Source organism: Podarcis vaucheri (genome assembly GCF_965113315.1).
Source record: "Podarcis vaucheri genome assembly, chromosome: 1".
Classification (NCBI taxonomy): Eukaryota; Metazoa; Chordata; class Lepidosauria; order Squamata; family Lacertidae; genus Podarcis; species Podarcis vaucheri.
The window spans coordinates 37,846,400-37,874,199 of NC_138759.1; the positions used below are offsets into that span (position 1 = coordinate 37,846,400).

General features: G+C 40.8%; 1 protein-coding gene and 2 long non-coding RNA genes across 4 annotated transcripts in view; 1 reads left to right on the forward strand and 2 right to left on the reverse strand.

Moving 5' to 3' along the window:
* PRKD1 (protein kinase D1) overlaps nucleotides 1-27,800 on the forward strand; it is a 94,316-nt gene that overhangs the window by 52,408 nt on the left and 14,108 nt on the right. The window contains exons 1-9 of one of the 2 annotated variants that reach the window (XM_082239574.1): nucleotides 9,293-9,421; nucleotides 9,935-10,111; nucleotides 10,278-10,438; nucleotides 16,029-16,052; nucleotides 19,074-19,281; nucleotides 21,146-21,223; nucleotides 22,728-22,929; nucleotides 23,534-23,657; nucleotides 25,809-25,886. In XM_082239574.1, coding sequence (XP_082095700.1) covers nucleotides 10,057-10,111; nucleotides 10,278-10,438; nucleotides 16,029-16,052; nucleotides 19,074-19,281; nucleotides 21,146-21,223; nucleotides 22,728-22,929; nucleotides 23,534-23,657; nucleotides 25,809-25,886 — 930 coding nt within the window. In that variant the 5' untranslated portion in view covers nucleotides 9,293-9,421; nucleotides 9,935-10,056. Of the gene's footprint in view, nucleotides 1-9,289; nucleotides 9,422-9,934; nucleotides 10,112-10,277; nucleotides 10,439-16,028; nucleotides 16,053-19,073; nucleotides 19,282-21,145; nucleotides 21,224-22,727; nucleotides 22,930-23,533; nucleotides 23,658-25,808; nucleotides 25,887-27,800 lie in introns of those variants that run through there. The other variant, XM_082239573.1, reaches the window with a different exon arrangement.
* Nucleotides 1-27,800, reverse strand: part of LOC309542824 — a 71,630-nt gene that overhangs the window by 31,704 nt on the left and 12,126 nt on the right. The gene's annotated exons all lie outside the window — the stretch shown is intronic.
* LOC309542856 lies at nucleotides 17,871-19,066 on the reverse strand. Its single transcript, XR_014224470.1, has 2 exons — nucleotides 18,671-19,066; nucleotides 17,871-18,249 (listed from the first exon to the last, which is right to left on the reverse strand). It is a non-coding gene; the product is annotated as an uncharacterized lncRNA (long non-coding RNA).

Below are 27,800 nucleotides of genomic sequence, written 5' to 3' on the forward strand. Positions count from 1 at the left end.
AGGCATGAGTCAAGAGCAATGGGGGGAGAGAGAAACAACCCTAAATGCTGAAGAAACAAAACATGGTTTGTCTGTCTGTGGGATAGTTCGTAGTGTGTTCAACAAACTTCAACCAACTTAGTGTTATGTATTTGGCTACACAAAATTATTTACTAGCACAAATGCAATAAAGCGTCTTCTTTAATCATGCACACTCCTTCCCTGGTTCTTCTCCAGTCCAGAACAAATTTCCCCTCTCTGTCACAGCTGTCATTAAGCATTACTTGGACAGCAATGTCAGCAAATGTTGGCCTTAACCTCCCACTTGAGATGAGTGTTCAGACACCCCCCATACACTGCTGGCACCCCTCCAGGCCTATGGATGGGTATGCTGGCTGTAAATTTGGCAGCCATGTGAAGTGGCCCTATGTATGTGCATGTTTAGGGCTCCTTCATGATGGGAGAGGAATCCTGGGACAACCAGGGTTTTACCTCACATGGAAAAGCCTTTTTCAACTTTTTTGTGTATAGCCTTTTCAAGGGGTGGGAAGTGTGACTAGCTGGCACTATCTCTTCACACATCAAAAGAACATACCGGGGAGTTCAAGTGATCTCACATGTTACCTTCTGTTGTCTTACCACAATGGTTGTGAGTTGTGTAGGGACTTAGTGAAATGCCAAGAAAAGCCTCCTTATCCCCTACATAACTCAAACACGTTGTAGTAGCACAATGAGAAGGAAACTGCTAGCTGACTTCAAGGTCTGGGCTTGCTCATAAGCATAGAAACATTCCAATAGATACCTAAGTATAATGTTTTTCAAGGCCTTATATCTTAGCAACAACCCCATTTGGGCCAGGTAACATAGTCAGTCAGCCTCCAATGACAGAGATGGATCATTGTAAATTTACCAAATACTACAGGTGGAGTCGTTGGGACGCGGGTGGCGCTGTGGGTTAAACCACAGAGCCTAGGACTTGCCGATCAGAAGGTCGGCAGTTTGAATCCCCACAACGGGGTGAGCTCCCGTTGCTCGGTCCCTGCTCCTGCCCACCTAGCAGTTCGAAAGCACCCCAAAAAGTGCAAGTAGATAAATAGGTACCGCTCCGGTGGGAAGGTAAACGGCATTTCCGTGCACTGCTTTGGTTCGCCAGAAGCGGCTTAGTCATGCTGGCCACATGACCCAGAAGCTGTACGCCGGCTCCCTCGGCCAATAAGGCGAGATAAGCGCCGCAACCCCAGAGTCGGTCACGACTGGACCTAATGGTCAGGGGTCCCTTTACCTTTTTTACAGGTGGAGTCACTTACAATTAGAGTTCTGAGAGTCCTGGGCTACGTGTTTAGTTATTGGTGTTAGTCTAGTTTCCCTTCTCTCTCTTTCTCTCCTCTCTCTGTTATTCCCTCTGCTGAAATTTAAATTGTAAGTTCCTTGGGGCAGGGATCGGCCCTTTTTCTTTTGCTAACTCCAAAACATGCCGTATGTGATGATAACAGTACATAAGTAAACGAATCTCAAATATTTTATGATGCAGCAGAGAGAGAAAATCAAAATCAAAATGAGAAAGAAAAGTTGTTTTTCTTTTAAATGTTCACTTTCTTAATGTAAAGATTTTTACCTTTTGCATTTGCCTCCAAATATCTATTATGTATAAGTTGTACATCTTAAATTTTTCAGGTTCCACAGTCATTTTTTTTTTAGGAGGAAACAAAAAACACAATAAATACATTTTACTGAAGCTGGATTGGAAGTCATTTGTTTCCTCACACATTTCAGGTCTTTTTGGTTCAGAAAAAGAACAGTGCATCTAAAATAATGTTCTATAGATTTGAATAGGCATTCATTTTGAGGTGATCTGTCTTCTCTGGCATGTAAAATTACAGGGTTCTTATGTAATGAAAAAGTAATATGCTTGGAAGAGTTTTCACAAGTTTCTTATGTGAAACACTAATAGATTAAAACTTACATTAAAAAACCAGGTTGACACTGTGCCTGCCAGCCAAATTCATAGCATAATTTCATCAAAAGAAATGAAAACTATTATAGTATGATTTTACCTAAAATATTAAATTTTATACCATGACTGATACAACAATAAGATTTTCCAAATTTTGTCCTTGAAGGCACATGGAAATCATTGCATATTGCTTTTGTATAATCAGAGAGAAAATGGGATTTTTAATACAGTTTTTTTTTCTTTAGAAGGGAAGCTAGTGAGATGTTATTGAGCTTTCACACAGAATTTCATGAGGTGTTTTTTTCACCCATTGATAGCAAATGTAATTGAGTTTTATTTAAGTTCTTTTCTATATCTGAATGCCACATTGGATCATATGAAAGAACACTGCCCTAATACATGCCTTGATAGTAAGTAGAAATACGGAATTGTTCAAGGTGTAGTCACCTAATGAGCAAAGTTGATTTATGATATGAGAACATGAAGTGAAAAATAATATTCGGTGGCCTTTTGGAGTTAGCAAGAAATTTCCTTATCAACTGCTTCTGTGAATCAAGCTGGTAGATATATTTGTAGTTTCATATTTGAAGACCCCTCTCCCATTTCAACAGCTCTGTTAGCAACGTGGGGCTCCCTTATGCTGTTTCATAGTATCTAAAAGTAAAACTATTATTTTAAAAGAAAAATGCTTCTTCTGTACATTCCTAGGAATGTAGCAGTAATTACTACAATTGATGGAGGAAATGTGAAATTAAGCATAAAATTCACATTCTGACTCAAAGGGGAGAAGTTTTGCCTTTCTTTGCAAGATGCATGGTTGTTTTTTTTAAAGAGAACAAAAACCAGCCATTTTGAATGAAAATAATTCCATACATATAGTTCTGTGAGTCATATTTTTGTCAAGCTTCTATGAATCAGTGTAAAGTCAGACTGGTAGATAATTGTATGATGTCATTTTTTCTGGTTAAAAATGTTTTGAAAAGAGATTGTTTTATGGAAAAATATAAAATTTGCATCATAAGTTAAAAGAAAAATGATTGTTTCTTTTTGGAGTATCATGAGATGAGTTGATTTTTTCTTTCTTGTTAGCCACTTAGAAGTTTTACTGCAATATAGTTTTGTGTGCATGCACACACATATAAATATAGAAGAGTAACTTTTGTCTTCATCTTTGAGTTTCATTCAACTGAAACTTCTTAACATATATCTGTTGAGTTCTAACAACTCCCAAGCTTTTTGGAGAGAGGTGATCCTTTTGACTTTGCCTACCAACTTCCTTTTTACCAACCCCCAGATTTTTGGAAAGTTTCCTCTTTTGAAGTAAATGTGATTGTATTGGGCATAAAGTGGAACAGAGCTATCACCCCCCTAGTCAAAACACTCAGGGAAATCTTGGGATGAAGAGTGAAATCAAGGAAGCATTCCAAAGAGGAAATGTTGTAATAATAAGGGGTGACACAGACTGGCTACAAAAAAAGGAAAATTTCTAGATACTCTGCATGATTGTTCCCTAGAAAAATTGGTCATGAAACCAACCAGTGGGACAGCAATTCTGGACTTAAATAATGGATGGCACCCAGGACCTGGCGTGAGATGAACCAATTGGGAACAGTGACCATAGTGCTATTAAATTAAATATACATGGAAACAGCAAATTGCTCAGAAAGTCCATTATAGCAGTGGTGTCATTTAAGACTAAAGCACTTCAGTCTGCCCAGCTTGGCTCAGAGGCCTCTAGAATTAGCATAGATCAGGGAACCTTTCACCCACCACATTACCAGCTGTTAAGCAGGCTTATTGGAGCTGCTGGGAGTTGTAGTTCAGCAACATCTGGAGGGCCAAAGGTTCCACACACCACCATTAGTGCATGAACACTTATGTACAGTGACTGTCTTCATGACATTTGCTTTTAGGACTTCATTTTGGCGTCTCTGAATTACTGTCCTGTGCTCCTACACTCACAACCCCAAGTCCACTCCCCTGCCATTGATTTTTTTCTTCAATATTTTGTTTCAGCTTCACCCCAGCTCCTGTCAGCTTTCACCTAACAATCTTATTAAAACTTATTAAAGGGTTTTCTAAGAGCTGCTAGAGTACTTGCATTACCATGATGCCCTTCCAATGTTGTTGGGCTCCAGTTCCCATCATCCCCAATCAGCAAGACCAATAGTTAGGGATGATAGGAGCTGTGGGTCAACATCTGGGGATGGGGGGCAGCATGCTGGCAATTCATGACATCATTGTATAGCCCATGAACATATGAGTCAGTATGTCTTGCTGTTTGCCTTTTTCATGCCTTTTGGAACAGAACAATAGACTAGGAATTGACCAAACCACAGAGAAACAAGAATAAACATGGTGGGTGTATTTTATCTGGCAAGTTTGCATTTGAAAATATTTTAATCCAAGGCTGAGAGGCGAGATATATAGGAAGAAGGGAGAACATAGTTAATGTTTCGCAGTTACTTTGTGAAACTAGTACAGTTAAGAACTTAATTCGTTCCGGAGGTCCATTCTTAACCTGAAACTGTTCTTAACCTGAGGTGCCACTTTAGCTAATTGGGCCTCCCACTGCTGCCGCACCACTGCCACGTGATTTCTGTTCTCATCCTGAAGCAAAGTTCTTTATCCGAGGTACTATTTCTGGGTTAGCGGAGTCTGTAACCTGAAGCGTCTGTAACCTGAGGTACCATTGTACTGGGATAAATTGAGGTAACTTGAATGTAAGGACATAGTAGGGCACATAGTAAAACAGAGTGAAGGATTTAGTCATAGGCAATCAGTTTTAAGTTCAGCTAGTGTCAATGAAAGATATTTCTGCTATTGTTATGAATGGGGAATAAATGTGCTTTATTTACAGTACAATTCTACAATGCCTACTCAGAAGGTAATTCCATTGCATTCAATGAAGTTTACTTCCAAGTATGTAGGTACAGTATAGGACTTCAGCCACTGGACTATTCCTCTAATTCAAAATCATCTACAGATGCCTTTCACCCATAGCTTGTTACATTTCTATTTTAAAAGTTCATTTTAAATTATCAAAGAACAATTTGCATTGGCAAATTAAATAAGCCTGGTCCCCCTTATGTAAATGGCTTCTGTGTGATTCCTCTGGGCTATTCTTGGGTTCAGAGATCAGGTGGTGGCATGCATTATAAGAACTGATAAATCTCCACTGCAGTTTCTCTCATTGCCACCTCTCCTTTTGAAGCCATTGTGAGATGGCAATCACAGTGTAAGTATATTTGCAGAGTACAGATTCCTGTACCCTTCAAAGAGACTGTGTTGGTATCATTTATTTCCTTGAAGAAAAACTCCAGAAACTTAGGTTTATGAACATCAGTGGTGCTGAATTTCTAGAAGGAAAGCTGTCGGAGATCTAACCTTCCTAACAAATACAATTTAAGAACAGGAAGCCTCTTCCTGCCTCCATCCTACTTTTGTACTGGCTTTTTGCTAATTGCTTTGGGAGAAGTGTATGTATGACCTAAAAGGCACTCATATTGTTTTTTCAGGTGCTTTGGGGCTCAAAATATGTTCTGTATTGAAGCCTTATTGAACCCTGGTTCATAATAACCCCTGGCCAGTGAGTTAAATTATGGAACAGGAGATTTGTAAAAGCTTTAATCTTCTCACAAGTCTATTTGATTTTTTTTTTAAATGTTTTGAGTTTAGTTTCTGTGTGTATGCTGTGTTTTCACGTATTCCATAAATGTTCACAAGCGCTGTTTTTATGTCAAGGGTTGTGAGCTGTGCTGACCTCATAATTAATCTGCAGAGAAACTAGCTGGATAAGTTTACAGTTTTAATAGGAGAGGTGCCAATTACTTCATTGCTAGCTGACTTGTAGCAGAAGACTGCAGCCTAGGAAGTGGTTGTTGTAGAAGTCAGTACTGAAAAAAACAGATTCAAGAATCCATAAGTTCCAAATGGAAAGGGTTTAAGACGACTCAGTAATGAGATCATTAAGGTAGTCGAATAAGAGTGGTTTCCATGAATTCCAAGCATTTTATCCAGTGGTGTTCTTTACTGACGAAAGGCTGCTTGATCTGTCAGGACTTCCATTAGCAGAAAGAGTGGTGGTACTTTTTGCTGAACCCCCTTTCCTTTGCAGCTACATCGTCCATCTTTTTAATCTGCTCCAGTGGTTTGAGGAACTCACTGGAACAGCATTGTAGGTAGCACAGCAGACTTCAGGAAAAGGGGGAGATACGTAAGGGTCAGCTTAGCACCCTCCTTTTGACTAACAGAAGCCTCTACTGGATCAGATAGCCTTCACTCAGCAGAGCAACATTATTTGATATAAACCAGTATAAAAGAAAAAAGAAACACAGTTGCTTGAGTAACTTGGAAGAGTTACACTAACTAAAGCATTCTTCTTTTTGTTTAGTTTGGGTAAGAATCTGAACACAAGCTGCTCTGAAAGGGACCCTGTCTATCAAAACAAATGGGAGCTGTGTATCAGAGAGAGAGAATGTTAATATAATTTATTCTTTTAAAATATAACAAAATGCACTGCTTCCTTCTGACTTCGGAACATGATTCAAGATGTTGATTTTGACCCATCAAGCCCTCAGTAGTGTGGCACCTGTGTGGCACAGAGAGAGCATTTTATCCTTTGTTCCATCATGACCTAATAATCAAAACAGAATGGTGTCTTCACTGTCTGAACACAAAAGAAGAAGGCTATGTACACAATACTATTTACTCTATACCCACTAAGCTCCCACTGCTGGTTTTTGAAGCAATAGGCACATGACATTAGCCACTGTATTCTGTAGTTTCGTGAGAAATATTTAATTGCATTTTTTCCCTCAGTTTCATCTGAATTGAAAACTTAGGGCATGTTCACTTTGTAGTTAAACTGAGGTGTGTACACTTTAGACAGCTGCGGTGTGCATGCAGACAACTGTGTATACACAGATGACAACTTCACAAATAGTTAAGAGGGTACTTGCATCCCTCTCCCTTTCCTCACGCTGGTGTGGACAAACTGGCTGACTTAGAAGCACATCAAATCTATCTGATGTGTACAGCAGTGTGCAAATGAAATTTGAAGCGCAGCAGAGGGGGAAAATGACCTTGCTCCATTTTAAACTGGTAATAGCTAAAGAGAAAAGCATTCCAGGAGACTGTGGTGCAGTTTTGAAAATCCCTTCCTCTGGGGTACATTGCCAGAATCTGAATAATCTTTTAGAAGTGTTGTTAATTATGAACAAGCAGGAAATAACATATATTTGACTAAGTTTTCTGTTTGTAGTTCTCTTAAGCTGTTATTACTACCAGCATTTAAGAAGGTACAGAAGAGAAGTTGAAGTAAATATACATAAGTGATTAAAGAAAAATGAATTTACTGTTGTCAGAAATGTGTGATGATCATGATCTTAACTATTTAAATGGGATGGGGGGGGAGAGGAGTTCATGTAAGGGAGGAGAGGAAGGAAGTGTAGATGTGTCAGATTGCTGGGGGTGTGCTAGCCTGCAAAGTGTTCCTTAACATTAGAGACCAGGCACTATTACATATATACCAACGTCACAACTTGTGCTTAGCCCAGCTTTCGCCAACCTGATGTACACTTACTCTCACACCCAGCCAGCATAGCCAAACATGCCTGGATCTTATGGGAGCTGTAGTCTGTAGTTCAAATCCTTTGGAAAGCACCAGGTTAATTTATCAGCCATGGCCTAGAAATCCCTCCTCCATTTAGCTAGTTCAGAAGATCCAACAGCATTCTTCTTTCTCCATTTTTTTTTAAAAAAATATTTGTTTGCAGTGAAAATTGTTTTGGAGACGGTGGAATAGAAGTTTCTTATTGCCAGGCTGAATTTTTTTAATTTTTATTTTAAACTGCACTTTTAACCCTGCAACACAGTGGTTGATCTGCTTTTCTGTACTTTATAGCACTGCATACTTTTGGAAATGTAACTTTAGCTGGAATGATACAGTTTACGTTCCACATATGCTGCAGAATTTCACTTTTACTGTCCTCTTGAAATTGCAAACCTTTGTTTTATACTTAAGTCAAACAAAGCTCTTAGAACTTAAAACTCTTGTGCCAAAATGCCTCAGGCATTCTATTGTTTGACAAGTAAGACGCAGTGATAAAGTAAGTTGTAAGTGTAGCACTTATGACTATCTGACAGTATTTCCTGATGAATAACTTTTCACATTTATACAATTTATACATTTACACACACAGAGAGACTCAGAATTTTTTTGCAGACAGTAAATAAAGGATCACCAGCATCATGCTTGTGAGTGCAATGATCTCCTTCAAGTCTTTCCCAGGTACCCACAAAACCTCTTGAGTCCACCCCCCCACTGTCCCCTTAGTCATAAGGTGACATTTTCTCTTCTGTCAGGTTTGTGGAACTGAAGGAGAATGTTGCATGTGACTTTGACCCAAATCTCTTAGAAAAATGAATTGTCTCTCTGTGTGCGGTTTCTCTCTTTCTGCCTCTTGAGAGGGGCGTCAAATTGAGAGGGGGAGATAAGTAGCCAGAACAGGTGGTGCCCATGGTTCTTACTCAATGATATAATTTGATAATGGACCCAAAAAAGTTGGCAAACCCTGCAATTATGGATTAAAAAAAATACAGATTTACATCCAATTTGCATGAGCAACACAGTACATGATGAAATTTAAGGCACAGAAAGACTGCTGGTCAGTATCTTTCCCTGAATATGAATTCTTCCTATGAATGATACAGCCTTCAGTGATTGAGCCTGAAGTATCAATAGATCCTTTGTGCCAAAGTAGGATTTCTCCTAGTGGTTGGATAAGGCTTTTAGTAATGTCGTAGGGTTGGGATTAGAAATGAATGAAGTTCAATCTAAGCTGTAACTGGGGCTTCCATTGGTAACAATTGTTTGGTTTTATATAGAAGAACTCATGATTGAAACCAAAGAAAATCCAGAAATCTTTTCCCAATATGTTTTTTTCTTTTCTCCCTGCTATTATCAGTTTCTCCTGGCAACCAAGTAGTTCGAAAGCACATCAGAGTGCAATTAGATAAATAGGTACCACTCCGACGGGAAGGTAAACAGCGTTTCTGTGCGCTGCTCTGGTTCTCCAGAAGCGGCTTAGTCATGCTGGCCACATGACCCCGAAGCTGTATTCCGGCTCCCTCGGCCAACAAAGCGAGATGAGCACCGCAACCCCAGAGTCGGCCATGACTGGACCTAATGGTTAGGGGTCCCTTTACCTTTACCTATTATCAGTTTATCTGAGCTAAACCACTTGCTGAAAAAGAGTAGCTTTTTAACGTAGCAATATTAGGCACAGTTAGGCCTCCATAATAGTCGTCATCACATTTCATTTTAAACTTTTGGGAAATCTTTTCTTTCACCAGCTTCTGCAACATTTGAAGACTTTCAGATTCGACCCCATGCTCTGTTTGTTCATTCGTACAGAGCACCAGCCTTTTGCGACCACTGCGGAGAAATGCTGTGGGGTCTTGTACGGCAGGGACTCAAATGTGAAGGTGAGTCAAAGATTGGCCTCTGTGCAATTGCAAAAGAAGTCTCCAAATACGTTGCAACTGATATAAATGCTCAAAAATTTCTGGGCAGCAACAAAGAAATCAATCAAGTTTAGACCACACAACCATAACCCCCCTCCTTGGAAAATTCTTTATGCTCTCTCTTATTTTATTATGATTAATTCAGTAATAAACCACTTTGAAGTCTTACTACAATCAACTGGTATATAAATCTTGCGAAAATAAATAAATAGTACTAATTACTACTGAGGTTCATGCTCAGATTTACAATCTCATTCACTTCTATTGGAGACATCTGCTTTTATGGGATAAAGAGGCTACAACAGGGGGTGCTGCTAAGGTGGGAGGAAAATCATTAAGCTTGACTTAGGCATGCACATTCAAATGTGCATGCGCATTTGTGCCCACCTAAACATATCTGTCGCCTGTCCCCATACATGCTGCATGATTTGGTAGACACAATTGTTCTTTTCCTCTTTCATGTACCATAACCAGGTCATCCCCAACTAAACCATGCTTTCAGTAGACCTACTGAAATGTAGGGAAATGCAAGAAAACGGTCTGCTGGTTGCCATCAAAAGAGTTCACAATGACACCTCCTTTTATCCCTGATCCAAATGCAAGCCAGAGCCGTCCTAAGGAAGCACTCTGAACTGGCTCAGGAAATCAAGGGTTAGTGCCCAACTTACTGAGATACCACCTAAACTCCACACTGTTGAATAAACTTGCTTATTCAAAAACAGGCATTTAAGAAATCCTTTCCAAATTACTAGTTTTCATCTGTTGCTTTAGATTGACATAATCTGAAATCAGCATTATTATTTTTTTTAATTTTCAGGATGTGGCCTAAACTACCACAAGAGATGTGCATTTAAGATCCCTAACAACTGTAGTTGTGTCCGGAAGAGACGGCTTTCAAATGTTTCCTTGACAGGACTTAGTAATATCAGGACAGTGTCTGCAGAACTTTCACCTACTACTACAGATGAAACTCTCCTGGTACAAAATTTATAAATATTAAACATAGCAGGTTCTATAATAATAAATGAATGACTTTTGAACGCTTGATCATTGCTTTTCCACAGTAAACATGCTTATATATTTCCAGAAATCTGCACACAGTAATATACCATGAAAAACACACACCAGTTTTTATGTGCTAGACTACTGCAACAGGGCTGGCTCAAGACTTTGTCTTGATGATATGAAGGGCAAGATGGAGGTCCCTCCTCTTCTCACATATAGAAGCTGACTGGACAGATATTGAATTCCACACAGATGGATGCTCTTATCAAACATTCCTTGTGCATAAGGAAGTTCCAGTGTGTTCACAAAGCTCTCGTGCATGCATATGCTTCCTTATTCACCGATTTATATACTGGCACCATACATGTCGGCCTGACAGACACTCACACCTGGTAAAATTTTAATATAAATGTTAATGTGCAAAATATTGCATGCCATAATCAGCTAGCCTGCCACAGAAAACAAAACCTAGATTCACTCTTAATCAGCTTTAAAAACATCTATTACTTGCACTTATCATGCTATACCTATATAGATTATAGTTTGAACTATTACATTAATAAAAATAACAAAAAATCCCCTCCCTTATCCAAAATACAAACATTGCTCTAAATAAACTCTCATGGGGTTTAAAAAGTAATTACTTATACATTCCACATGTTTTCTTGCATGTGCATCTTTCCCATGCATATTTTTTCTCAGTGCACTCCCCCCCAAATACATATTTTACCAACTGAAACTGTTTGAGCTTTCTTTTTCTTATAGAGTCACATTCCATATTTGAGCTGTAATATCCATTAGAACAGAGTCTGTTTATAATATGCCAGCACTAAAAAGCTCCAATAAGAATTATGAGCACCCACTGTCTTAGCAAAGTCTGAAGAATAATAAGGTTTAAAAAAACCCCTGGTGTAATTCCTGTTCTCTTAATGTGATATGTTGCTACTTAGTTGCATGCATGATTAAGTAATGTAGCAACGCAGCCCCAATGAATAAGGTCACTACAGAAGTGTTGTCAGCATTCTTTTCATATTTTTGGGGGGCGCATAATAATTGTCAGTGAATTTTAGTGGTCTTAGCGATGAAGGTTCAGTGGTCTTAGCACTGGAGCTGTTATTGTTGTTTAGTCTTTTAGTCGTTTCTGACTCTTCGTGACTCCATGGACCAGAGCATGCCAGGCACTCCTGTCTTCCACTGCCTCCCACAGTTTGGTCAAACTCATGTTGGTAGCTTTGAGAACACTGTCCAACCATCTTGTCCTCTATCGTCCCCTTCTCCTAGTGCCATCAATCTTTCCCAGCACCTCTGGAGCTATACCTGGGTTCAAATCCCCATTCAGGCACACACATTCATTGGGTTGGCCTTGCTATACTATTGACTCTTCCCAATCAGTTAACAGCAAGACCTGCAAGAGGAACCTGCTGACAGGAATTGCTGTGACCAGATACAAGTGAGAACAGGCTTTCCTAAGCTTTAATAGTTGCATGACAAACTTCCCAGGCTGCAATTTTTATTTTTTTCTCTTCTACACAACTATTAAAGCTGTAGGAGCTCTGACCACCCTTTGCATCTGGTCACACCATGAAGGCTCTAGGTTCATTCTCTGGCAACTCTGGATAGCAGGATTGTAAAATACCCCCTTTTCTCTGATGCCTTGGAGAGTCATTTGTCATCAAAAGTAGGCTATAGGCTACTAGGGTAGATGAGAAAATTAGTGGACTTGCTTTATCTCCATATGGAGATAAAGATAAAATCTTATAAAGCACACTGCACTTGGAAAGTGAGATGTAAGAATAATAAAGAACAATTATAATAATTAATACACAGAGAACTAAAGAGCTGTAGGGCAAGCCCAGGGGCTTAAGGACACTTACTAGGATTTCATTGTCTTCTTAAGCAGCAGGGTCACAATCTGCCTTTAAATATTTCTTCCATGTCCCAATGTGACAAATCAGAAGCTCACTGTCTTCAACACATGGAAGTACCTGCAATGTTCCTTGGACATTTCCAACAATAGTTGGGATTTATCACTGGGATGTACTGTTTGAAGAAGAAGAAATTTCACTAGACAATCTCAAGCTCTTTGGCTTGGTCAAAGGGGCTGACACGTTTATACAACACAAATTGCTGTATTTCACTACAGGACTTATAACAGATTTATTGGCAATTCAAGTGGCAGTAAGGCCATAACCTAAATAAGAATGTGTAAACATTTGCATTGGCACCTTTGAAGAGTTCAGAAAGTCCCGTTGTAAGACATATTTTGCGAGATTGTGCCAGCATAGCTCTTGGGGCACTTCATACAAAGTGCTTTTGTTCTGATGCAGGAAATCTTAAGTGTGGGTGAGACATTACTTTCTCACATGTCTTTCTCATGTGATACGTGGCAAGAATACAACGGGGGAAAATGATTCTTGTTTTAAAATAATAATAATAATAATAATTTATTATTTATACCTCGCCCATCTGGCTGGGCCTCCCCAGCCACTCTGGGCGGCTTCCACAGAAACCAAAAATACAATAAAATATAAACTTCCCTGAACAGGGCTGCCTTAAGATGTCTCCTGAATGTCAGGTAGTTGTTTATCGCTTTGACATCTGCTGGAATGGCGTTCCACAGGGCGGGCGCCACTACCGAGAAGGCCCTCTGCCTAGTTCCCTGTAGCTTTGCTTCTCACAATGAGGGAACCGCCAGAAGGCCCTCGGCGCTGGACCTCAGCGTCCGGGCAGAATGATGGGGGTGGAGACGCTCCTTCGGGTATACTGGACCAAGGCTGTTTAGGGCTTTAAAGGTCAGCACCAACACTTTGAATTGTGCTCGGAAACGTACTGGGAGCCAATGCAGGTCTTTCAAGACCGGTGTTATATGGTCTCGGCGGCCGCCCCCAGTCACCAGTCTAGCTGCCGCATTCTGGATTAGTTGTAGTTTCCGAGTCACCTTCAAAGGTAGCCCCACGTAGAGTGCATTGCAGTAGTCCAAGCGGGAGATAACCAGAGCATGCACCACTCTGGCGAGACAGTCCGCAGGCAGACAGGGTCTCAGCCTACGTACCAGATGGAGCTGGTAAACAGCTGCCCTGGACACAGATTTGACCTGTGCCTCCATGGACAGCTGTGAGTCCAAAATGACTCCCAGGCTGCGCACCTGGTCCTTCAGGGGCACAGTTACCCCATTCAGGACCAGGGAATCCTCCACACCTGCCCGCCTCCTGCCCCCCAAAAACAGTACTTCTGTCTTGTCAGGATTCAACCTCAATCTGTTAGCCGCCATCCATCCTCCAACCGCCTCCAGACACTCACACAGGACCTTCACCGCCTTCACTGGTTCTGATTTGAAAGAGAGGTAGAGCTGGGTATCATCCGCATACTGATGAACACCCAGCCCAAACCTCCTGATGATCTAAATTGTGCATTTAAATGTATATTCAAAACATTTTATCTGTGTTGTGAATACCAGTCAAGTATTATCAATTGAAGTTCTATTATTTGAAAATTTTCAGTTGATTCCACAAAGGCAAGGACACCCAAGAATGGCAACCTGCCTTTATCAGTGTATCATGGTAGCACCTGATAACCATGATAGCAAAGAGAGGAGTGACTCTGGGATAATATTTGACAAGTCCATTTGCAAATATTTTTTAAAGCTTCAGGATAGATTTCATTTTAGGACAAGCACAGTCTTCTAAGATAAGTTTAGAGGCAAACTTCATCTAGACAAAAACAATAAAACTAGATATTATTTACTTAAAGTTAAATAAATGTGTAATCCTATGCATGTCTGCTCAGAAGTAATTTCTATTGAGTTCAATGGGACTTATTTCCATGTAATTTTGTACAGATTTGTAGCTTTCGACCATATAAAAAATGCCTATCTATATCTCCTAGATATGCCACCATCTAAACACAAGAAGGGAAGTATCAGCAGGTTTGCAGAAGTACACAAATCAGTAGTGGGGGTGGGAAAACTATAGCTCCTAGTTGGAACAGGGGCATTCCACACTTCAACATTTTGTTGCAGGTCCCATTTGTTGGAAGTACATACAAAAATCAGTGGGATTAACCATCTTTTTTTTGTAATCCAAAGGTTCTATACATTTTGTTTTTGACAATGTTTGAAAGTTGTTTTCATTACTAAATAGTCTAACCCTGGACCGTCTTGAGGGGCTGGGAGCTGGGGGCACTGTTATACAGTGGTTCCGCTCCTTCCTCCTGGGCCGTGTTCAGAAAGTGGTGGTGGGGGATGAGTGTTCAGACCCCTGGGCTCTCACTTGTGGGGTGCCTCAGGGTTCTGTCCTCTCCCCCATGCTTTTCAACATCTACATGCGGCCGCTGGGAGAGATCATCAGGAGGTTTGGGCTGGGTGTTCATCAGTATGCGGATGATACCCAGCTCTAGCTCTCTTTTAAATCAGAACCAGTGAAGGCGGTGAAGGTCCTGTGTGAGTGTCTGGAGGCGGTTGGAGGATGGATGGCGGCTAACAGATTGAGGTTGAATCCTGACAAGACAGAAGTACTGTTTTTGGGGGACAGAAGGCGGGCAGGTGTGGAGGATTCCCTGGTCCTGAATGGGGTAACTGTGCCCCTGAAGGACCAGGTGCGCAGCCTGGGAGTCATTTTGGACTCACAGCTGTCCATGGAGGCACAGGTCAAATCTGTGTCCAGGGCAGCTGTTTACCAGCTCCATCTGGTACGTAGGCTGAGACCCTATCTGCCTGCGGACTGTCTCGCCAGAGTGGTGCATGCTCTGGTTATCTCCCGCTTGGACTACTGCAATGCACTCTACGTGGGGCTACCTCTGAAGGTGACTCGGAAACTACAACTAATCCAGAATGCGGCAGCTAGACTGGTGACTGGGAGCGGCCGCCGAGACCATATAACACCGGTCTTGAAAGACCTGCATTGGCTCCCAGTACGTTTCCGAGCACAATTCAAAGTGTTGGTGCTGACCTTTAAAGCCCTAAACGGCCTTGGTCCAGTATACCTGAAGGAGCGTCTCCACCCCCATCATTCTGCCCGGACGCTGAGGTCCAGCGCCGAGGGCCTTTTGGCGGTTCCCTCACTGCGAGAAGCAAAGCTACAGGGAACCAGGCAGAGGGCCTTCTCGGTAGTGGCGCCCGCCCTGTGGAACACCCTTCCAGCAGATGTCAAGGCGATAAACAACTACCTGACATTCAGGAGACATCTTAAGGCAGCCCTGTTCAGGGAAGTTTTTAACGTGTGATATTTTATTGTATTTTTTGTTTTTATGGAAGCCGCCCAGAGTGGCTGGGGAGGCCCAGCCAGATGGGCGGGGTATAAATAAATTATTATTATTATTATTATTATTATTATTATTATTATTATTACCCTCTGAATCCTATTTGAAGCCCCAAAGGCAACATATTTAAAATAAGCAAACAAATATAATAGAAGTTTGAACAAATAATAGTGTTGGTAGATAAATGCAGACTGGTTAAACTTTTTTTTATTATTTGAACAATTGAACTTTATATTTGCTTCCCAAATAACATGGCTTTATGTTTTGTTTTTCTCTGTTTGTTTTGACTGTGGTCTTCCTTATCTAGATTCCTACAAGCCCTAGCTTTGAGGTATGTACTTCTTTTATACTCCTGTCTAATATGGCTAAATGGTAAATGCTTAGCAATTCAAATTTTGCAGTGAATTAATTTCATAATGAAAGTAGTGCTGTGCCACATTTCTTTCATTTGGAAATGTGGTCATACTTTTCATGTATTTTGATCTTAAAATGTATTTCCAACCCCAAAATTAGAAGTTCGGGTGCTCTTTTGTAGTTCAGTCTTGTGTGATCTCCAACTAACCCGTTCTCAGAGTTGACTCACTGAAATCAAAGGAACACAAGAAGTCTGACCATTGGACTATTCTAGTTCATTAGCATCCACACACACTGGCAATGGCTCAAGCTTGGCTGTAAAGGATAAAATACGATATTCCTTTGCAGGCACATCTTGAATTCAAACCACACCAGTAAAAGAACTCTGTAGGTTTTGAAGTCACTTCAATACCCGCTTTTGGCAGAGATCAGCTATTTCTCAGGAGTTTAACTGTTCACAAAAGGGCTTGAAGTTACCACTGCTCAGCTGTTTGAGTCCATGAAAACCCGCATGCTACATAGATATGCACATGTGGTTGGTGCTCTTTTTCAAACAGCAGCTCTGAAGCTGGGGCAGGGGCAAGCAATTACCTCCTTTGCCTTTATAAGTCATATGTTCAGTCTATGACATCTCCAGTTAGAAAAGACATTGGAGAGCTCCTGCTATATGTTCGTATGATGTGTGTGTGTATCTGTGTGTTGGCTGTTTTTTATAAGTAAAACCCACAAACGGCTACTTAAAATAAAATAAATATAATTTCCAACAATAATAAAGTAGTATACAATTAAAGGCTCCTGCAAAGCTCACAACTTTAATGAAACCACTGATAATAAATAACCAAAAACAAAAACAGCATTTTCAACCAACCCAATAAGTTCAATAGCAGCACAGAACATTGCTCCCAAATAAGCTAGCAAAAATAAATAGGTGGTAGCTTCACAAAGATCAGGTGGCAGTGAATTCCTATGATGTGGGGCCACCACTGAGAACTCCCTCTTGTGCCTACCAGTTTCATTGGTCTTAGTAGTGGACAAGTGGCTCTATCTTGATCTTATGGTATGTGTGTAGGCAGTCCTTCAAACAGCTCTGACTCAAGTTTTTAAAGGTAGTATTTTAAAAATATTAATATTTTAATAGACATCATAAAATTGTCTCTCCAGGCATATTCCAGGTTTGTAAGTCCTAAATGAACCAAGTAAAAGAGAGAACAGACAAGCCATTGTTGCTATTTAGCAGCTGTCACTCTCTTATTTCAATCAATATTTCAATTCATCCACAAAGACCTTGCTGTTGTCATGTAGAAACAGATGCCATTGCTTTAGATGCGTTGTAGCTTCTGTTAGCCTACCCAGATCTCTTTAGCTAACTTTTTAATTTTGTTGTTAAAAAAGGACACAAAGCTGAAAAATCTTTTAAAATTTGATTTTCTCCTAAATTGTACCGAAGGCAACATTCCTTGCTTATTTTTAATCACGTAAGTACAATACAGCCTGTCTAATAATATTTTTATGGCTTGGGTTGAATCAGCTTTACTGAAACAGCTGGGCAGCTGTCCAATTAAATATCTGCACATGTGAAACCTTCTTAGGATTTGCAGAAGGTGCTTGAAATACAGTGCTGTCCAGTCTAAAAGTAATATACTTGTTGAGAAATAATTGTACTGATTTGCTTAGTGCCTGGAGGGGTTGCTGGCTTCTGTAGTTTCCATAATGTAATCTAGTTAAGCAATTGTTTCCTGGTAAGTGTCCAGGCTTCCTGAGTCAGGAATCTGGCTGGCTACCCGGAAAAAAAAAATATTCACATCTCTCTTTAACTAACCACCAACACATTGGATAAAGAAGTATGAGTCCAGAGCAGTAGATCTTACTTTTAGCAGGCATTTTTACAATAAATTTGTATTTTCTGAGAAAAGCCTTAGCTCTTGCCCTACATTGTTAGAATCATAGAACTGTAGAGTTGGAAGGAACCCCAAGGGTCATCTAGTCCAACCCCCTGCAAAGCAGGAATGTCAACTAAAGCATCCATGACAGATGATCATCCAACCTCTGCTTAAAAACCTCCAAGGAAGGAGAGTCCACAAAACTCCATCCAATGACAAAGGTGGTATTTTGTAGCTGTCACCCAGCTTTTAAAAAAAATTAGCTAATTGTGTTTCTAATTGATTTATTACTTACTCAATTACCGTATTTTTCGCCCCATAGGACGCATCGGCCCATAGGACGCACCTAGTTTTTTTGGGGGAAAATAAAGGAAAAAAAAATTTATTTCCCCCCCCAGGTGCGCTGCGCTAATCCCAAAGCTTGGGGCGTGTGGAGCTCAGCGCGCCCCAAGCTTCTGGGTTCCGGCAAGGTCTCCACTAGCCGTGGGAGAGCCGCGCGGCTCTCCCAGGGCTAGCGGAGCGCTGCGCTAATCCCGAAGCTTGGGGCGTGCGGAGCTCAGCGCACCCCAAGCTTATGGGTGCCGGCAAGCAGTCCGCACCGACCCCCCCTGCTCTCCTGGCTTCAGCGGAAGCCTGCATTCGCCCCATAGGACGCACACACATTTCCCCTTCATTTTTGGAGGGGAAAAAGTGTGTCTTATAGGGCGAAAAATACGGTAATGCATAAATTTGCATGTGTTAAGGTCTGAAGAGGAAAAAGCATATCTCATTTTAAAGTATACTGAGTCAATCCGTTCTGGGGAAGAAATGCAATGCAAAAATAGCAACTGTGCACCTAGTCCTTCAGCAACGCCCAAGACTTTCCCTGACATTTCTCGGTACCACACTTCCCTGAAGTCTGATTATCACAACGAAAGCTGCCATGGAAGGCGTGGGAGTGGAGAGGGCAGTGACAAGCCCATGCAATGGCTAGATAGATAAAGATATAGATAAAACACACATGTGCACATATGCACACACACACAGCCAAATTTGAATGTGCAAGGTATATGTTTGTTAAAAACAGTGTCTGCTAAAATGACTTTTTAAACATCTGCCTCCATATATGCACATTCTAGCAAAAATCACCTCCGGAGTCTTTTGGGAGAGAGAAGAGATCCAATTCACAGTCATACATTGGGCGACCTATTCAACTTGACAAGATTTTGCTTTCCAAGGTTAAAGTGCCTCATACGTTTGTGATCCATTCATATACACGGCCAACGGTCTGTCAGTATTGTAAGAAGCTACTCAAGGGACTTTTTAGACAGGGATTGCAGTGCAAAGGTAAGTGTATTTAAGAACTCAGAGGAGCTCTGTCATATGCTCCCAAGAATTCCAGTTATGTATTTTTAAAAGTTCATATGTGTGTTTTTGTTTTGCTGCTGCTACTTATGGGGTTGGATCCAGAGATAAGTGCACGCAGAGGTTGCCTCTGTCTAATCTTAGGGGAACCCCTTCCCCCATGCTAAGCCATCGCATGCAACAAGGACCCTGACCTATGGCAAGGATGGGAGGCTGCTGAGGGTGGAAGGAAGGATGAGAAAGTCCATTTCTGCCAGTTCCCTTCTGTGCTCTTCAGAAGAGCTGTGTGGGACATGGAAGCATTAGACCACAACTTCTGGAAACCCTACTGCATCAATTATGACTTTAGAAATTTCACCATATATTGACCACAGACTCATCTGACATTGACTATAGCCACAGGAGGTAAAAAAACAAGATTTTTTTTTTAAATGAAAACATGAAGTTTTGAGCATTCATGCAGAATGGTGGATTGCACACAGCTTTGATAATACCGCTCTCATCATTAGTGGGCGTGACCTTTGGCAATCAAATCAGCTGCCAAAGTAAGGCTTCGGTTCATTGACCCTTGAAGATAAGTCAAAAATATACAGAAATATGCAAGGCTTCCGTATACCTTCCTGGACCAAAACCTCCTAAGGAAAAGATGCTCTTCCTGAGAACCTTATTTACACAACATTCTGCTTTTTCTGTTTATATATAATCTGAGAGTAATGTGATTCTGCAGGGGTGCAGAAAAAGCACAGTATGTGGAATTTGACATAGAATTCAGCTCAAAATTTCAGCTTTAAGCTGTAAACAAACCCTCCATATTTTTTGGCCTTTATATCTGCAAAAATATGCTTGAAACTGAATGTGCAATGCCTATTGAGATCTCAGTAGTGGGCAGGCAGCTGCAGGCTCAGTAATAAAACCACTGACTACTTGTCCCTTATCATAGCCAGGTAACCTGGACTAAAGACATACTTTTTCCAAGGCTTTCCTAGACCCCCTAAGATTGGATGATTTTATAATATCTGCTATTATGTGGCTTTTGTAATACTGTTGTACTGGTATTTATGTTGTAACTTTGTTTTTATGATACTCTTTTTTATTGCTTTTCTTTTGCATTTTTGGATACTGCTCAGAGGTATTTAAATGTTGAATCATGTAGAAATACTTTCAATTAAATGAATAAAAAAATGCAGATCACAGAGTTCAGATTTTTTGTGCAGACCCCCCCCCCCAGAGGTATAGATGTGGCTGAATGGCATTTTTGTTAAAATATGGCATCGCTTTTTAAAAAAAGTATTCAAATAAACATCCTGATTACTGACACCCTCCAACTACGTATATAGATTTATGGGAAAGTATGCTGTATTCTGGGGGAGGGGTGGGAGGGGGGAAACCAATTGTTTTGATAATGTCATGCTTATTTCCTGTTTCTTGAAAATTATTATTATTAATAATATTTTTTTTAAAAGGGAAAAAAATGTCATTCTGTATACTGACTCATGTAAGATACAATGTCAAACCACATTTGGTGTTGTGTGAATAAGTCCTATCATTCAGCCGGAAAAGTAGGGTTTGCATTTGCCCTGCAACCTAAGATCAAACCATGTTTTACAGTCCTGGTTCACGGGGAAAATGCAAACCAAACTTAGCAGAATTGGATGCAATGGAAGGGAAGTGGGGAATTGCAAGTGCAGGTTTTGTAAGCCTGAGGTCTACCCCACGCTTGTTTACGATCGAACCAAAAGAGACCATCTTACAATTATCTTTTGTTATATGCTGCAATGTACAAATCTCGACACCTGTTGATGTCGCAGTATCATTGGCTGAAATTATGCATCTTATCTTTAATTAGATTGCAGGTTCAATTGTCACAAACGCTGTGCACCCAAAGTGCCAAATAATTGCCTTGGGGAAGTGGCCATTAATGGGGGTAAGTTGCATTGAGGGCTGTAGCAATGCATGTTCTAAAAGCCTATTGCATAGAGAGAAGACACTTAGAAGTAGATGTGGGGTTATTTTTAAAGAAAAGTCATAGGTTGCATTATACACTTGTACACTAAAATATATTGAGAATGAGCTGTCAATACGATGCTTTAAAATGTGACAAAGTGAGCATATTTTTTAGACTTCCTGAGTTATAAAGAATGGAAAACCAATGCAGGTTAAGTCTGGAACATGTGAGTCTTCTACTTTATCTATGTATGTAAGTAGTTGCTTCTTTTATAAAGGCAGAGAAGGAGGGTCATATACCTGAATCTCATGTCAGACAATCTAGGAAGAGGAATACAATATTTCTTATATATAAATGTGTGACTGTGTTCTGGACAACTACAAAGAGGGGAGAAGGGGTGTCTCTTCCTACCCCCTCTCTTCTCCAGTGTCTGGTAACATTCCACCATGACAAAAAAAGTCCCACTGGCCCTTTGAAAATGTAGTTTTATGCCTAGAGAAAACTTTAGGAATCCTAAAACTTGCCTCTTCTTTGAGATAAGTATTGCACGTCCCATAAAAGCTCATATCTGAGCCTCGGATAAGCAAGTTTCACCAGCATCTCTAGATGGGCATTTTGCTTGCATACATTTAGATTCATTTAGTGTTCTATCCCCAGTAGAAGTTCCCCAGAACCGATTGTGTCCTCTTGCTCTGTGTGTAGGCAGTCCTTTCTGTGAAAGCAAGCTCTCATATGCCACTGTTAGAAAGAGAACCATTTCTCCTTGCCTTGGTGGAGGTTGTTATGCCTGCCAAATCCTTGTCTTAGGGAAGTGCCTTGCAGGAAATGACAGAAGAGTGTTTGTCACCGAGGATTGTCATCCATCCAAGGATTACACAAATGTTTATTAAAAGTTCATTCCATAGGTGGGAAGCAAGATTGGTAGAATTATAAATAAGCAAGGATCATTGGGGAAAGACTCAACAATTTCCTCCTGGCACAAAACGTGTATCAGCAGATAGAAATGAAACTAAAGAACTGGCCCCATTCCACCAGTGTGATGTTATTTCTGGGTAAAGCATAAAAGAAAATGCACTGGCATACTTAGCTGCAGTGTTCTAGATTCACTCTTGATGCTTAGAAAAATGCTATTTTTAAGAAAGTTGAGGAGAAGTGTTTGAAGCCCATATTCCAGTATTACATGCAGTAATTGATACAGTTTTGCATTTTCAACATTTTCCGCTGTGCTATTTGCTTTGCTTTGTGGGAATTTTTCTAAAGCTTTAGCTGTTAGTTAAAAGAAACTTCTCCATCCCATTCTCAATACACTAGACATTCCCCCCCAGTAGATTTCTCAAAGCTATTTTAGAATTAAAGTCTTGCTTGTTTGCTGGAAATGCTCTTTTAGAAGCAGTATTCATATCTACGAGCTTAGTTTCATGCCAGAGTTAACACTGGATCTGTTTTTAAGGCTTTCACAATAACGTGGTCAAAATAATTCCAGATTTGCTTAGCCCGGGTGCTGAGTCTGATGTTGTCATGGAAGAGGGAAGTGATGACAATGACAGTGAAAGAAACAGTGGACTCTTGGATGAAATGGAGGAATCTGTGGGTCATGATGCTGAGATGGCAATCATGAACCAGAATGACAATGGAGAAATGCAGGATGCTGATCCTGACCAGGATGAGAATAATAGGATGATCAGGTGAGTTTTTGCACAGCACATAGTTGAACTTGTTTCCACTGTTACCTCTGCTAGCTATAACTGTCAATATATCACCCTAGGAGTAAGGTGATAGGTTTCACCTCTAGTGAAACTTAACATGGCACTAAAAATTTAGTGTCTCCTGCAAATATTAGTGTATAAGAATAGATGTGGAAAAATGCAGATCTAAAAGTCCAACCCACACATTTGCACCCCTGTGTAATGCCCTTGTGCCAGAATAATGCTACAGTTTGTAACCAGAGCCATGTATAAATTTTTATTGTTTATTTAGTATATTTATGTCAGCTGCTCTTCCTCCAAAATCCCTCAGAATGGCATACATGGAGTGTGGGAGGAGCTACCTAATGCTTCATTTGCGTGTCATTTTGGTTGGCCCAGTAAAAGTATTGCTCTGATAGGACTTTTTTCTTATGGAATTTTTCTTATGGGCCAACAGTACTAGCCTTACTCTTTGTTTCTCTTGTTCTGTTTGTTCTCCTGGAGACATAGCCACAGAGGACAACAAATTAACGTATCTCACTTTAGAAAGATTTGTTTTGCATGTTTATTAAAATCTATTGACTGGTGTGTGGTTTCTTTTAAGCCCTTCGACAAGCAACAATATTCCATTAATGAGAGTAGTGCAATCTATTAAACATACAAAAAGGAGAAGCAGCACAGTGATGAAAGAGGGGTGGATGGTTCACTACACAAGCAAAGACACTCTGGTAAGAAAGATATTAAGCAAAAGAAGTCTCTGAACATCACTGATAAATTGTGACTCCCAAATGATTTTGGTGGTGCTTCCCTCATTATCCTTGACAGTCAAGGATTACTGCACGTGTACAAAATGCCTTGAGGCCCTCCAAAGGCAGACCAAGGCCACAGAACAAAATCTTGAGCAGAGGTATGCCTGAGCAACTTTATGTAAGAGCAAAAGAGTCTTTTAAAGAGAGAAAGTCAGTCATGTATGCTTGCTGTTTCAGACTGCAGAGTGGAAACTTTGAATGTGAACAGCTTGAAGTATGTTTTAAGGAAGATTTGCTACCTTTGTCAGGGCTAGATTAGACTTCAAAACAAACAGAAGGGTCAGATTTATCCCTGGCATGCTGTAGAATGTGAAGCACTTTGAAGGAAACCAAATCAAGATGTGGAAAACAGCTTTCATCTGACTATCTTTTTTGTTGTTGTTGTTAGATAAAAAGGAAATCCATAGCTTTCATAGGGCACATTGAGAATTATAGCCCTGCGCAATGCAATGCAGTGGTGCAATGCTGTAACATGAGACACTTTGAGATAAGACTTTGGAGGAATGATATTGGCCAGTTTCCTTCATATCTGTTGGACCTGGAGGGTCAGTCCAGTTTTGTGTTATACCTTGGACAAAGCAACTATTTTTGTACCTTAAAATACCTTGGATTATGTTGCTCATCTTTTTCAGAACTATGGTCTATGCCCTAATTACATGGGAAACTGCCTTATAATACAGATTTACACAATTGGTCCATCTGGCTCACTATTGTCCTGACCGTCGACTATGCTCCTTGGCTTATTGCCATGACATTATTGCCTCAGTTTATGCTGGCACAGGAAGAAGACACATCATGGCAGCAAACATTGGCCATATCTTCCAAGGCCCTGGGGCTGCATGAGAGGGACACAGACAAGAGTGGTGCCTTTACAACTCAAGTAAAGTCAGATGGAGCCCTAAGGTGCTGTCACTGTGCAGACCAGCTATTATGCATGAAGGAGGAAGGAGCATTTAGACTCCAACAAAGTCCTTTTTCCCCTCTTGATCATTCTGTCTAACCTGTGATGCACAGGTTGATCACCTTTTTAGCAGAATGGGTATAAATGAAAGGAAGTCCTATACTGAATGGGCTTTCAGGCTCTCACTATTCTATTCTCAGTCAGCTTTGTAAGTATGCCAGTGTACAACAGAGGGAGAGAGATTCACACAAATTATCCAGCTTCCAATTAAACAGAGGCTTCCAATTACGTTTTCTTACCCACAACTTAACCTTAACTCTAGTTGAAACATAATTGCCCATTTTTTTTACAGCTACAACATAGCATGGGATGCGGGTGGCACTGTGGTCTAAACCACTGAGCCTAGGGCTTGCCAATTGGAAGGTCGGCAGTTTGAATCCCCACAACGGGGTGAGCTCCCGTTGCTCGGTCCCTGCTCCTGCCAACCTAGCAGTTTGAAAGCACGTCAAAGTGCAAGTAGATAAATAGGTACCACTCTGGCAGGAAGGTAAATGGCATTTCCGTGTGCTGCTCTGGTTTCGCCAGAAGCAGCTTAGTCATGCTGGCCACAAGACCTGGAAAAACTGTGGACAGACATTGGCTCCTTCAGCAGTAAAGCGAGATGAGCGCCGCAACCCCAGAGTCGTCTGCAACTGGACTTAACTGTCAGGGGTCCTTTACCTTTTACAACATAGCATAACTTCCATTACTGCCTGGTAAAGACATATCTAGGTAATCTTAACAATCACTCACCTGTTAGATTCAGTCTGTATATGGTCAATTAATGTAGAATGCTAACTGTTGCTACTAGTAACATTCTGAAACTCCCGTGACGGCATGCTGTATGTAGATATTTCTGGAGAAAGCCAAGTATACATCTTTGATGAAACTTATGTAGAAGAAAATGCAGTCTTCAGGGAACAACAAGGGGAAAAAAGGTTTTTTAAAATACCTATTACTTTTGGATAAGTTTAAAACAATACCATTGAGTATTTCTCTGTATTGAAAATGAAATTGGTGTCTCTTTGTCATCCCTCACAATCTTCAAGTTGCATTATCTCATTTAATTTTATTTCATTGTTTCTTCAAATTTTCTTAAATTATTTTTGATTGTTTTTATTTCAACACAGAGGAAACGTCACTACTGGAGATTAGACAGCAAATGTATTACACTGTTTCAAAATGACACTGAAAGCAAATACTACAAGGTAAAATTGGGTTCTGGTTTTATATAGTGTATTCCAGAATGCAGCTATGATTAAAGTTTATGTTGTGTTTGTTAATATTTCAAAGAGATGGATGAGCACCATACACCCACCCACACATGCACATCTGATTGAATTGGAAATCAGCTGAATAGTTTCCCAAAGATACAGACATACCAGGACATAGCTTGACTTGTGCCTAAACCAATCCAAATTCACCAGTGCCACCATGAACCAGCAGCTGGTGGTGGTGGTGGAGAAGGAGTGTGCACAGAGACACCAGAGAAAGATCTGTGGCTGGTGTCCTTTTTCCATCCTTGGGACCCCCTGGGAAACTTACCAAACCTGCTGTTCCTGGAAAAATGCAGCTGATTTCTGGGTAGCCTGAGGAAGCTGCATCCATCTTGAGCCTGCTCCTAAAAAAGAAGCCTAGAGTGAGAGACTAGATTGATGTCAACAGTTTCAAGCAACCCTCCTCTTTGTCAGATTTTTGGTGGGTGAGCTGTGAGTTTATTTGGGCCCAAGGAGGATGGGTGGAGTCCTGGGGGAGAGCCAGGAGGCTGAGAGGGGAGGCATGTTGATATCAGTTTGTATTTATTACAGTTTTTTATTTATGTAACATTTTTATATGTAGCGGTGTATTTCTGTAATATTTTAGTTGCCCGTTGCTTTATTTTCTTGAACACTGATTAGGGTATATATGTGTGTGTGCTTGTTTGTGTGTGCTTGTGTATGTGTGTAGATAGAGCCATATAGAAATGATCTAAATAAACCACTAACCTCTCCCATCCAGCTAGCCACTTTTCATCCTACCAGCACATCACATGCGCGCGCGCACACACACACACACACACACACACACTTTATTTAAAGCTCATTACCCTGGCTAGTGAAAAGAGCTATACAGTGGTACCTCTGGTTAAGAACTTAATTCATTCTGGAGGTCCGTTCTTCACCTGAAACTGTTCTTAACCTGAGGTACCACTTTAGCTAATGGGGCCTCCCACTGCCACCGCACGATTTCTGTTCTGATCCTGAAGCAAAGTTCTTAACCTGGGGTACTATTTCTGGGTTAGCAGAGTCTGTAACCTGAAGCGTCTGTAACCTGAAGCGTCTGTAACCTGAGGTACCACTGTAGAAAGAGAGAAGAGAGGCTACAGGACTGAAAACCATGGATGGGGGCTCACAGCCCACTAAGCTTCTCCTAAGAGTTCTCAATTAGAGTGGACTTTTGTCCTCACCCCATTCCCCTTAGCAGGTTGGGGAGTTACAGCCTTTTAGAGGGGAATTATTTTCCAGAATGGATTTTAAAGCTTTTTCTTTTCTTTCAACGAACATTACGTGATCCCCAAAGTTTCTTAGGCATCTCTAATACTTAGCTACATTGTTAAGCTAATAGTTATTATTTAACTGTGAATCATGGTACAGTCCTACCTCGGGCTGAAGTAGCTTCAGGTGGAGCGTTTTCAGGTTACTCTCCGCAGCGACCTGGAAGTAACGGAACACGTTACTTCCAGGTTTTGCCGCATGCGCAGACGCTCAAAATGATGTCACGCGCATGTGCGGAAGCAGTGAATCGCGACCCACAGATGTGGGTTGCGTTCGCTTCAGGATCCGAACGGGACTCTGGAACAGATCCCGTTTGCATCCAGAGGTACCACTGTAATGTCAAAATGGACTTCCCTGAGTGTAGCTGTTTCAGGCTCTAAAACTAAACCACCTCTGATTTATTTCATTGGTGTTTATTAAGGGAAATGACAAAAGAGACTCCTTAGCTTCTCTATTCAGCTGTTATCCCAGCAGCCAGGAAATCCATTCTAATATTTGTGCCAGGAATCTGATCAATGCCTAAGTACTAGCAGGATCCACAGGATTTATGGGGTTTGTCTGTCTTGGATCAGATTCCAATCCTGCCTT